Below are 13,595 nucleotides of genomic sequence, written 5' to 3'. Positions count from 1 at the left end.
CTAATCCTCCTTCCTCTCGCCGCCGCCGCCGCTCTGCGAGCTGTGGATCCCGTTGCCGTAGACGGGGAACGGCAGCGTGGAGAACAGTCCCTCCGCCGTCGTGAACACGTTCGCCGCCGCCATCTGCCCGCCGTTGGCGCCGGTCGGCGAGCCGGCGAAGGGTCCGGCGGTGGCGGCGGCGGCGGCGGCCGTCATGTTGAGGCGGTGCACGTGGTGGTAGAGCATCTCCATCGGCGTCTTGGGGTCCAGGCCGAAGCCGGCGCCGTCCACGAAGTTCATGGCGGCGTTGGGGAGGAGGTTGCCCTGCGCCGCCATGGCGAGCGTGACGTCGGCCGGCGCGTACCTGATGGTGCCTGTGGTGTAGACGCGCGGTGCGGCGCTGCTGCCGGGGGTTAGCGTCCCCGCGACGCGGTGCACCAGCGGGAGGACGACGTTGCCGCCCTGCAGGCGCTGCAGCGCCTCGAGGTCGCCGGAGTAAAGCAGCGACGACGATGAGGACGAGGAGGACGACGAAGACGACGAGGAGGAGGAGGTGGTCGTGGGAGTGGCTTGCTGTTTGTCCCGCGGCGACGCGGAGAGAGGAGGAGACAGCGGGTCGGCCGAGGAGGCGCCGGACGTCGGCGCCAGACTCGCGGCGCTGGACGCAGAAGAAGGGGCGGAGCTTCCGTTGTAGGGAGGCTTCCGCGCCACTCCGGCTCCGCCCTCCGTTCCCGGAGGAGTGAGAACAGAGTCGGGGATGGACACCTGGAGGGCGCCGCCCTGTGGCGAGGGGAAGGTCTCGTGGATTCCAACCGCCGCCGCCGCCGCCGCTGCGGCGTTGGTTTTGGACGTCATGCTGAACGGAGACTCGTTCCTGGAGATCTCGCGGTTCGGCGGGAAGTTCCAGATGCTGCTGTCGTTGTCGAAGTTGATCGGCTCGGCCATTTCCGTCTTGATCTTCAGGACCGAGGACGCCGCCGACGCCGCCACTCCGCGACTGCTCGGCGAGCCGGACGAGACCAGGAGGTGGGAGGAGTTAGCGGACGGGTTGACCAGCGGCGCGGCGTCTCCCGCGGCGACGGGGCTCGGCGGCGCCGAGGAAAGGCGGAGCCTCCTGCTCCGCGAGACATCCCACTTTTGCACTTTCCTCCTCTTCCGTCGCTTCTGGAGTTTCCCCTCGGCGCCGTCACACTCCTGCAGGCCTTCGTCCTCCTCCTCCTCCTCCTCCTCCTCCTCCTCTGATGAAGACGTTTGTGAGTTGTGCAGCTGAAGCTCCTCCCCTTCTCCGTAGTGCTCCACCTTGATGTGAAGTCCGCCCAGATTACCCAGATTACCCAGATTACCCAGATTACCCAGTCCTCCCAACCCTCCCAGTCCCGTAATCCTGGCTAACCTCCCTCCTCCTCCTCCTCCTCCTCCTCCTCCTCCTCCTCCTCTGACTCCTCCCCCGGCCTCCTCTGGCTCCTCCCCCTCGCCGTCTGAAGGCTCCAGACTGTCGTCACTGTCTTGACTCTCAGGATTACTGGAAGTGTCTCCTTCCTCCTGACGCTTCATCTCCTGCTCAGAGGAGCTCTGTGATTGGCCGGGCTGACGTTTGCTCTCCACCTCCGGCTCCTCGCTGCGCTCTGATTGGTGGATGGGTTTCCCCTCAGACTTTGTGTTTTCATTGTCTGTGGGAGAGAAAGAGCAGGAAGTGAGGAAAGAAACACAGGAAACGATTAAGACCATGTTCATGTGTTCACCTGAGGATGAACCATCATAGTGAGCGTCAGGAACTCCCACATTTACATATGTTGTTTTTACGTGGTTGTGTGGTGGTTTGAATTGGTTTCACATGTTTGCTTTGTTTTTGTGTTGTTTTTTTGCGTGGTGGATTGTGTTGTTTTTGCTTGGTTGTGTGGTGGATTGTGTTGTTTTTGCTTGGTTGTGTGGTAGTTTTGTGTTGTTTTTTGCATGGTTGTGTGTTGTGTTTGCATGGTTGTGTGGTGGATTGTGTTGTTTTTTTGCGTGGATTGTGTTGTTTTTTGTGTGGTTGTGTGGTGGATTGTGTTGTTTTTGTGTGGTTGTGTGGTGTTTTTTTTGCATGGTTGTGTGGTAGAGTGTGTTGTTTTTGCGTGGTTGTGTGGTGGTTTTTTGCGTGGTGGATTGTGTTGTTTTTACGTGGATTGTGTTGTTTTTGCGTGGTTGTGTGGTGGATTGTGTTGTTTTTGCGTGGTTTTGTGTTGTTTTTTGCGTGGTTGTGTGGTGGATTGTGTTGTTTTTGCGTGGTTTTGTGGTGGATTGCGTTGTTTTTTGAGTGGTTGTGTGGTGGATTGTGTTATTTTTTGAGTGGTTGTGTGGTGGATTGTGTTGTTTTTACGTGGATTGTGTTGTTTTTGCATGGTTGTGTGGTGGATTGTGTTGTTTTTGCGTGGTTGTGTGGTGGATTGGGTTGTTTTTGTGTGGTTTTGTGGTGGATTGTGCTGTTTTTGCGTGGTTGTGTGTTGTTTTTTGCGTGGATTGTGCTGTTTTTGCGTGGATTGTGTTGTTTTTGCGTGGTTGTGTTGGTGGATTGTGTTGTTTTTGCGTGGTTGTGTGTTGTTTTTGCGTGGTTGTGTTGTTTTTGCGTGGTTGTGTGGTGGATTGTGTTGTTTTTGCGTGGATTGTGTTGTTTTTGCGTGGTTGTGTTGGTGGATTGTGTTGTTTTTGCGTGGTTGTGTGTTGTTTTTGCGTGGTTGTGTTGTTTTTGCGTGGTTGTGTGGTGGATTGTGTTGTTTTTGCGTGGATTGTGTTGTTTTTGCGTGGCTGTGTTGGTGGATTGTGTTGTTTTTGCGTGGTTGTGTGTTGTTATTGCGTGGTTGTGTTGTTTTTACGTGGTTGTGTGGTGGATTGTGTTGTTTTTTTGCGTGGTTGTGTGGTGGTGGATTGCCGAGTTGCCAGCCAGCGCTCAGTCCCTGCAGCTGCTGCCGTTCATCACCACGCTGCCTGGCACAGACGGACAAACCTGGCAACCGCAGATGAAATCTTTGGCTTCTCTACCTGTAAAAGCTGGACGAGCTCGACGCTCACAAGGGAATCACCAGCGTTTTGACTTTTTAAATATTCTTATCATCGACAAATGGAGCAGGTTTACACTCTCATTTGTTCTTACCGGAGTTTTCTTTGGACTCGGACTCAGAGTCGGAGGTTTCGGACGATTCCGATGTTTTCTCTGGCAGGTTTGGCAGCTGGGAGATGTCCATGGGCGTGTCTTTATACTCTGGATTACTGTAACAGAGGAAACGTGAGGTCATTTAAAGACTCAGATCGTTAATGTGAGGTCAGAACACGTGAAACAGACGATCAGCAGCAGCAGGTTGACCTCTGACCTCAGGACGTAGTTGACCCAGATGACATTCTTATCGCTGGCGTTCTTGGCGTTGACGGCGATGGTGGCGCTGGACTGGATCCAGATGTAGCCGCTGTTCTTCTGGATCCAGCGGTAATACTTTGTCACGCACTGACCCTTGTTTATCACTGAGAGAGAGGGGGAGGGAGGGGGGGGGGGGCGGGGCAAGGGAGACAGAGGGGGCGGGGTTAACAGTTTGATACTTTGTCGCTCAGAACGACGTGACTTCACGGCGAGCGAGGGAAGAGGAAGCGTGGACAGAGGGCGAGGAGGAGGAGGAGGCGCTCGTCACATGTCATGTGACAGCTGGCTGAGCGCCGCTCTGCTGCCGCCGCCATTAATCAGACCACAACACACTGCCAACGCTGTGTGTGTGTGTCTGAGACAACACACTCACACCGTGACACGATCACAACATATTCTCTGAAACGCTGCCATGACACGCACAGTTGGCCGATCGTCATGTTTTACCACATTTTTAACACAAAAACACGTTTGTGCCAACTCTGATAAACGCTTTTGTTTACTTTGTTTAAAACAATAAGATTTTAGACTTTAAAGGGACAGTTTTTTTGTTTTTTAATGTTTGTAAACCACTCACTCTCCCACACCAAAGCCCATAGAGAAAACCAGTGATTTTAGCTCACAGGGACACAGGAGCTGCTGGTCCTCTGCTGCCTCGTGTGGTCACTTTGTGTCACTGAGTTAAGTCTAAATTAAATATTTTAAAAGCCGAATTATAACAAATAAGACATTTTAATTTTCTGATGGAGGCAGCAGTGGATCAACAACTCCTGTGAACTCCTGTGTGCTGTGATGTTAAAATCACTGGTTTACTCTATGGACTTTGGTGTGGGAGAGTGAGTGGTTTATAAACTTCAGTTTACACAAGGAAAAGTCTGTGTAACAGTGAAGATAAAGACATGAACGTGTTCTTTAGATGTCGTAGACTTAAAATGACGTAGATTTAATTTGATATATTTCTGCTAAGAGGCTAAAAACTGAAGTTTGTAAACCACTCACTCTCCCACACCAAAGTCCATAGAGAAAACCAGTGATTCACAGGAGTTGTTGATCCACTGCTGCCTCCATCACTAACTACAAATCTGTCATTTTGTTAATTTGGCTTTTGAAAATCTTCATTCAGACTAACTTCAGTGACACAAAGTGACCACACGAGGCAGCAGAGGACCAGCAGCTCCTGTGTCCCTGTGAGCTAAAATCACTGATTTTCTCTATGGGCTTTGGTGTGGGAGAGTGAGTGGTTTACAAACCTCCCTCCACCAGATAGCGCTGTGTCACCACAGCAGCCTCCTCCTCCCCCTCCTCCTCGGCTCCGCCCATCGACAGCGTGGCAGTAATAAATTTGCATAAATTAACCACTAAATGGTTTTCTCGAGCAATATGTATCGGCATTAATCAGCGGGCGAGCGAGCACCGCCGTTTAATTAAAGACAGAGAGAGAGAGAGAAGCAGCTGATTAATATTAAAAGAAGGTCAGTAATTAAAAACTATTAGAAACTAACAGCATTGTTTAAAGTGACTTCCCCAGGGAAGAGGTCGGGCGAGCGACACTCAGTGACACAGAGAGAGAGAGAGAGAGAGAGAGAGAGAGAGAGAGAGAGAGAAAGACAGAGACAGAGAGGGAGAGAGAGAGAGAGACACTTGTTTGCATGTAAAGACAGAGATGTGAGATCACGTCACCTTGAACGTGACCTTGCTTTGTTTGAACAGCAGAGTAAATAATGACACACACACACACACACACACACACACACACACACACACACACACACACACACACACACACACACACACACACACACACACACACACACACACACACACACACACACACACACACACACGCACACAAACGCACACACACACACACACACACAGAGACACACACACTGTCACAAGAAGTAGACACGCACACAGTCATACACAAACACACACAGTCACACAGACATATATATACACACACACGCAGACACACACACAAAGAGAGAAGAGACACACACACACAGAGAGAGACACACACACACAGACACACACACACACATACAGTCACACACACAAAGAGAGAGACACACACAGAGACACACACACACAGAAGAGACACACACAATCACACACTCACGCACACACACAGTCACAAGAAGAACACACACGCACACACACAGTCACAAGAAGAACACAAACGCACACACAGTCACACACACACAGAGTCACACAACACACACACACACACCGTCACAAGAAGTAGACACACACACAGCCACATACAGTCACTCACACACAGTCATACACAGACACACACACACACATACAGTCACACAGACATATATATACACACACACATGCAGACACACATTTACACATGCACACACACATACACACAGTCACACACACACACACACACACACACACACACACACACACACACACACACACACACACACACACACACAGTCAGCATTTCCACTTTGTAAATCAACACAATTACAAATATCTACTTCATGAATGACGTCTATAAAGAACTACTGGGTGCAGTACCATAAACTGTCTGCAGGTGGAGCTCTAGAGCAAAAAGTGGACTGGAAAACAGGGTTTTTGTACCAAATTGAGGATCTGAGCATGTTTACAACCTGAGGAAGTGATTTAAATAAAGACAATGTGAGGACCGGACAAAATGTCCTCACTTTGTTGGTTTAAAACACTCATTGGTCCTCAGTATGCTGCAAGTACAAGAACACACACACACACACACACACACACACACACACACACGTGTCCTAACATTAACCCTGAAAACAGCTGAAGCCCCGCCTCCAGCCTTCTGTCTGTCCAATCAGGTGAGGCCTCGTCCACTCTCTCTCTCTCTCTTTCAGGGGGCGAGAGAGAGAGAGAGAGAGAGAGCTGGAGGCTCGCCCGAGGCAGCAGGAGAGAGAGAGAGAGATGAAAGAACTTTTATTCTCTTTTAAAGTCTCTCTACCTCTCTCTCTCTCTCTCTTCCTTTCAGTCAATGTCACAGTGTGAGTGTGTGTGTGTGTGTGTGACTCAGTGTCGCCCTCTGGTGTCCAGCTGCAGGACAGTTTCATGTCCTGTCTTCACCTTTACGCTCGGGGATTAAAGGGACAGTTTGTGGTGTTTTTTAATTTCATTTCATTTTTTTTAAAGTGCAGATCAGCTGACGACACGATGATGTCATGATGATGATGATGATGTCATGATGATGATGATGATGTCATGATGATGATGATGATGTCATGATGATTATCAAGAGAAAGTTGGTTTAAAGCAGTAAAAAGATGGTGTGGAGGCGTTGCCACGGCGACGTGACTGTTACACATTGCAGCGATGTTCAAATCGATGAGGGATTTAAATAAATAAAAAATATTAATAATCTTTTTTTTTCTTTTAAAAAGAGCCCTGACGTTTTATGAAAGATTTAAAATCACATTTATTTACATTTATAATTAAAGACGTGCATTTTTTTTCTTCACCTGAACTGAGAACATCAGTGTGTGTGTGTGTGTGTGTGTGTGTGTGTGTGTGTGTGTGTGTGTGTGTCCACAGAGACGATCTCTGCTAAAACGCCTGCAGGCTTGAATTTACTCTCTCTCTCTTTTTTAAAAACACCACATCTTTTTCCCTCTTTCCTGAGTCCACACGTCTCTTATTAAATAATAATAATAATAATTATTATTATAATAATAAAAGTGGTTGTTTTGACGTTAAATGAGAGACATTCATTGAGAAAGAGTGAGAATAAAGCAGTGAACGAGCTGCAGAGTCATTTAAAAACACCTCCTCTCCTCCTCACACAGTGACCTGTCTCCACCTGACCCCGCCGGGCCACCGTAGAGTCACTTCCTGATTACTAAACTCTGCTCAGTATTCAGAGGAACTTTAGGAGACGACGGTAATTGAAAAACTTGAAACGGCAAGAAAACTGATGATAGAAATATAATCTACACCAGATTAAGAACATATAACATTTATCTCACTGAGACAGACTTTAATAAACCACTCACTCTCCCACACCAAAGTCCATAGAGTAAACCAGTGATTTTAACATCTCAGCACACAGGAGTTCACAGGAGTTGTTGATCCACTGCTGCCTCCATCACTAACTTACAATGACTGATTTTGTCAATTCGGCTTTTAAAAATCTTCATTTGGATTAAAATCAGTGACACAAAGTGACCACACGGGGCAGCAGTAGACCAGCAGCTCCTGTGTCCCTGTGAGCTAAAATCACTGATTTTCTCTATGGACTTTGGTGTGGGAGAGTGAGTGGTTTACAAACTTCAGTTTCCTGTTGCAAAACAAAATCTACTTCAGGCTTCAAGTTACATTGTGCAGGTTCCAACATATTGTGGGCGCCCCCTATTGGTTTGGCTCATGATATTAATTCAAAATAGATTTTTCAGGGTAAAAAAACGTGAGATTACAGCACAAACAAACAAACAAACACCTCTGTAAACATGAGTGTCAGAGTGTTACAGTGTTACTCACAGTCCAGGTGACACTGTCTGATTCCCTCCACGTCTTCAGCATGAATGAACTGATAACATCTTTTCCCCACGATGTCGACTGGAGTCAGATCCATGTAGTCGTTGATCCTGAAACACATGTTTACAGAGTTCAGTTTACAGACTCTGAGAAGAGATATATCATTATATCTGTGTCTGTTTGAGTCTATGACATCTTTACTTCACTGTCCTTTCCTCCCTTCATTACAACTTCCTTCCTTCCTTCTTTCCTTTCCATCTTTTCTTCCTTCCTCCCATCTTCCTTCTTTCCTTTCTTCCATCTTCCCTTTCCATCTTTTCTTCCTTACTTCCTCCCTTCCCTGTCCTCCCTTCCTTCCATCTTCTCTTTCCATCTTCCTTTCTTCCTTCCATATTTCCTTTCTTTCTTCCATCTTTTCTTCCTCGCTGTGTGCTGTGATGTTAAAATCCCTGGTTTTCTCTCTGGACTTTGGTGTGGGAGAGTGAGTGGTTTACAGACTTCAACACTAATCCCTCGCACAGATGCTCTGTAATGTGGTAAAGTTGAATAATTAACAATTAAACCTTTATTAGTGGATATTTTGACGGTAAAATGAAAAGTTTCAGTGACCTTTTTTTTAAGAGTTTGTGGAAAAACACACACACACACACACACACACACACACACACACACACACACACACACACACATTTTAATTTTAAACAAATTTGCCAGAGGAAGAAATGAACAATTTCCCAGGTATGTCCAGACAGAGAGAGGAGGAGGAGGAGGAAGAGGAAGAGGCGGAGGAGGAAGAGGAGGAGGAGGAAGAGGAGGAGGAGGAGGCGGAGGAGGAAGTGGAGGAGGCGGAGGAGGAAGAGGAGGAGGAGGAGGCGGAGGAGGAAGTGGAGGAGGCGGAGGAGGAAGAGGAGGAGGAGGAAGAGGAGGAGGAGGAGGCGGAGGAGGAAGAGGAGGAGGCGGAGGAGGAAGAGGAGGCGGAGGAGGAAGAGGAGGAGGAAGAAGAGGAGGAGGAGGAGGAGGAGGAGGAAGAGGAGGAGGAGGAGGACGAGGAGGAAGAGGAAGAGGAAGAGGAAGAGGAAGAGGAAGAGGAAGAGGAAGAAGAAGTAGAGGAGGAGGAGGAGAAGGAGGAGGAGGAGGAAGAGGAGGAGGAGAAGGAAGAGGAGGAGGAGGAGGAGGAGGAAGAAGAAGAAGAGGAGGAGGGAGAGGAGGAAGAGGAGGAAGAGGAGGAGGAGGAGGAGGAGGAAGAAGAAGAAGAGGAGGAGGAGGAAGAGGAAGAGGAGGAAGAAGAAGAAGAGGAGGAAGAGGAGGAGGAAGAGGTGGAAGAGGAGGAGGAGGAGGAAGAAGAGGAGGAGGAGGAGGAGAAGGAGGAGGATGAGGAGGAGGAAGAGGAAGAGGAAGAGGAAGAGGAAGAGGAAGAGGAGGAGGAAGAGGAAGAAGAAGAAGAGGAGGAGGAGGAGGAGGGAGAGGAGGAAGAGGAGGAAGAGGAGGAGGAGGAAGAAGAAGAAGAGGAGGAGGAGGAGGAGGAAGAGGAGGAAGAAGAAGAAGAGGAGGAGGAGGAAGAGGAGGAGGATGAGGAGGAGGAAGAGGAGGAAGAGGAGGAAGAAGAAGAAGAGGAGGAGGAGGAAGAGGAGGAGGAGGAGGAGGAGGAGATAACAGCATATTCTTGTTCTTCAGGATAAAACATGCTCTCCTTTCTCCTCCTGACAAAGTGTCATAATGTCATGTTTGTCTGAATATCATCGTCTCTTCGTCTCCAAACCGGCGAGAAAATAGTAAAAAAAAAAAAAAAAGCAATCTGTCTGTGAGCGTTTTTCCTCTTTTTCCCTCTTTTCTCTTTTCTTCTAATAAAACATGAAGCTTCTTCTTCTTCTTCTTCTCTGATATGAATGTGAGCGTCAGCCTTTAACTCTGATGTGAATCTGTTTTATCTGGACACGCTGAAGCTCACAGATCCATCAGTGAAGAACAGGTCACAGGCCTCATGAATACAAACACCTGCTATAATCCTGCTCAGATTGAGCTTTAGACGGAAAAGAGGGAAAAAAAGGGGAAAAGATCCAGACAATTTCTCTGCAGAGTCGATTATGTGACGATAAAAAGAATCTGAGAGTTACACTGTAAAAAATAACCCTGTTCTACAGTCAAATCAGAGCCACTATCAAACTGGACATGTTTTTATTAAGATTATTATCATTATTATATTATAATAATATAATAATTATTATTTTTATTATATCAGAATTGAATTGCCACATGTAAAAAAAATATTTTTAAAGCTAAAAAAACAAACCAGCATGAAGTCTGAGATTAAAGTCAGAATTCTGACAATCTTGCCTATGAATTCCGACGATAATCTCATAATTCCAACTTTAAACTCAGAATTCCGATCTTTAATCTTAGACATTTACTTTTTTCTTGGAATTCTGACTTTTCCGCCACAGAATTCCGACTTTAATAACAGAGTTCAGATTTTTTTGCTTGGTATTCCGACTGAGAATCAGAATTCTAACTTTAACCTCAGAATTCAGATTTTTTTTCCCACAGAATTCAGACTTTAATACTAGAATTCTGACTTTAATCTTGGAATTCTGACTTTGTTCACAGAATTCCAACTTTAATATCAGAATTCTGATTTTTTTTTCTTTGCATTCCAACTGTTGGAATCTTAGAATTTTAACTTTTTCCACAGAATTCCAACTTTAATCTCAGAATTCCTGCTGTTTTATTCAGACTTTGTTCACAGAATTCCGACTTTAATATGAGAATTCAGATTTTTTTTTTCTTAGCATACCGACTCTTCGAATCTTAGAATTTTAACTTTTTTTGCAGAATTCTAAATTTAACCTCAGAATTCTGACTTTTTTCATGGAATTCTGACTTTAATACCAGAATTCAGACTTTTTTTCCCCATGGAATTCAGACTTTAATATTAGAATTCAGACTTTAATACTAGAATTCTGACTTTAATACTAGAATTCTGACTTTAATCTTGGAATTCTGACTTTGTTCACAGAATTCCGACTTTAATATCAGAATTCTGATTTCTTTTTTTTCTCAGCATTCCAACTGTTGGAATCTTAGAATTTTAACTTTTTCCACAGAATTCCAACTTTAATCTCAGAATTCCTGCTGTTTTATTCAGACTTTGTTCACAGAATTCCAACTTTAATATGATAATTCAGATTTTTTTTTCTTAGCATTCCGACTTAGAATCTTAGAATTTTAACTTTTTTCACAGAATTCCAACTTTAATCTCAGAATTCCTGCTGTTTTATTGTGGCACTAATCCTCTTCTCTCCTGAATGAACCTGACTAAATGTATATATTTATGACGGAGCAGAACATTTGGTCAGAAATAGTTGTTTCCCGAAAAGAATTCCTAAATAAATCAGAATTCCTTTCTTTGAAAACATTTTGATGAGGTTGACGACGTGAACGTTGCGTACCTGTTCTCACAGTAGATGATCTTCAGGTCCAGATTAACTCGTGTGACGAACATTTGACAGTCGATGCGAACCTCGTTAATTGTGGGCGGCGGCAAAGCGTGAGCGACCACGACCATCCCCATGATCTGAATGGGCACCGAGCGACTGTGAGTCAGAGTCATTCTGATCCGGAGACGCCCGGTGACGTGGATCACCTGAGCCGTGACGACACGGAGAAGACGTTAGCTTTAAGTCTACCATAAACACAACAATAATTACATGTTTCCATGGCAACAGACCGACCTTATATCCTGAGGACTTGATGTGAACGCCTCTCTTTGTCAGCGTCGACTTCATCCGGATGAAGAAGGAACGTTCCAGGGTGTTGTCAGGGGACAGGATACTGGGACTGCTGGACTCCACTGATATAAAACATAAACAAAATAATAGTTTTTATTGATTTAGACTTTAATCTCACAATTACGACTTTTTTTCCTATGAATTCCTATTTTAATCTCGGAATTTTTCCTTTTTTCCTCAGAATTCTGAGTTTAATCTCAGATATTAACTTTTTTTCTCAGAATTCAGATTTTTTTCTTAGAATTCCAACTTTAATCTCAGAATTCTGACTTTTTCTTGGAATTCTGAATTTAATCACAAATATTGAAAATTTTTCTCAGAATTCAGATCTTTTTTTTCCCAAGAAAAGAGTAAAAATTCCGACTTTTTTCTTGGAATTCTGACATTTTTCTTGCAATTCTGACTTTAATCACAGATATTTACTATTTTTCTCAGATTTCTGATTTTTTTCCCCAAGAAAAGAGTCAGAATTCCAAGAACAAAATCAGAATTCCGACTTTTTTCTTGGAATTCTGAAATTTTTCTTGGAATTCTGACATTTTTCTTGGAATTCTGACAGTTTTCTTGGAATTCTGACTTTAATCACAGATATTTACTATTTTTCTCAGAATTCAGATTTTTATTTTCCAAGAATAGAGTCAGAATTCTGACTTTTTTCCTTGGAATTCTGACTTTTTTCTTGGAATTCTGATTTTATCTCAGCATTGTGACTTTTTTCACAGAATTCCGACATGGTTCCCAATCAAACCACACGTTTTGATCCACTATACGTTTTCTCATTGGTTTGCATCGTGTGAAAAAACAAAAAAACACTCATGAATCGACCTGATTGGACGCGCGCCTGCGTCGCCATGGTTACAGGTCACCACCTATTTGCCCAGAATGTGTCTTTGAGAAGTTTCAAAAGTGTTTTTCCACAGAACTCGACCCGACACACACACACACACACACACACACACACACACACACACACACACACACACACACACACACACACACACACACACACACACACACACACACACACACACACACACACACACACACACACACACACACACACACACACACAGAACAGAGGGTCTCTGGTGGACGTGGTGGTTTGATCAGCACTGATACGTGTTGACAACGTCTAATGCGAGAAAATTGAAAGAAATAAATTAATATGCAAATTCACCCTTTATAATATAAATGTCCTTGAAGAGAGAGAGAGAGAGAGAGAGAGAGAGAGAGAGAGAGAGAGAGAGAGAGAGAGAGAGAGAGAGAGGGGAGGGAATAAAGGAGGCGAGCGAGGAATTATAAAACAGAAATAAATAGAAGAAGAGAGAGAAAGTAAAAGAAGAAATGAAATAAAGAAGGTGAGAAAAACAGAGGAGACGTTTGAAAGTTTGATTTATTTAATTTATATCCAATAAAATCTACATTTTTTAAGAACATGTTCACGTCTTTATCTTCACTGTTTGTAAACCACTCACTCTCCCACACCAAAGCCCATAGAGAACACCAGTGATTTTAGCTCACAGGGACACAGAAGCTGCTGGTCCTCTGCTGCCTCGTGTGGTCACTTTGTGTCACTGAGTTAAGTCTAAATTAAATATTTCAAAAGCTGAATTCACTAAAATCAGTCATAGTAAGTTAGTGATGGAGGCAGCAGTGGATCAACAACTCCTGTGAACTCCTGTGTGCTGTGATGTTAAAATCACTGGTTTACTCTATGGACTTTGGTGTGGGAGAGTGAGTGACTTTGGTGTGGGAGAGTGAGTGGTTTATAAACCTCAGTTTACACAAGGAAAAGTCTGTGTAACAGTGAAATAAAGACGTGAACATGTTCTTAATATATCATAGACTTAAACTGACGAAGATTTCATTTGATATATTTCCTCTAAGAGGCTGAAAACTGAAGTTTGTAAACCACTCACTCTCCCACACCAAAGTCACTCACT

The 13,595-nt window shown here is 44.9% G+C and overlaps 1 protein-coding gene across 1 annotated transcript in view; it reads right to left on the bottom strand.

The window, feature by feature from the left end:
- npas3 (neuronal PAS domain protein 3) overlaps positions 1-13,595 on the bottom strand; it is a gene marked incomplete at both ends in the record, with an annotated part of 158,180 nt that continues 144,585 nt past the window's right edge. The window contains 6 exons of the mRNA XM_083892195.1: positions 1-1,649; positions 3,110-3,225; positions 3,327-3,474; positions 7,871-7,977; positions 11,314-11,507; positions 11,596-11,714. Coding sequence (XP_083748321.1) covers positions 1-1,649; positions 3,110-3,225; positions 3,327-3,474; positions 7,871-7,977; positions 11,314-11,507; positions 11,596-11,714 — 2,333 coding nt within the window. The remainder of the gene's footprint in view (positions 1,650-3,109; positions 3,226-3,326; positions 3,475-7,870; positions 7,978-11,313; positions 11,508-11,595; positions 11,715-13,595) is intronic.

This window comes from Microchirus variegatus, assembly GCF_963457635.1.
Source record: "Microchirus variegatus genome assembly, chromosome: 7".
Taxonomy (NCBI): domain Eukaryota; kingdom Metazoa; phylum Chordata; class Actinopteri; order Pleuronectiformes; family Soleidae; genus Microchirus; species Microchirus variegatus.
The sequence above is the reverse complement of the archived record's forward strand: the minus strand, read 5'-3'. Positions and strand labels throughout refer to the sequence as shown.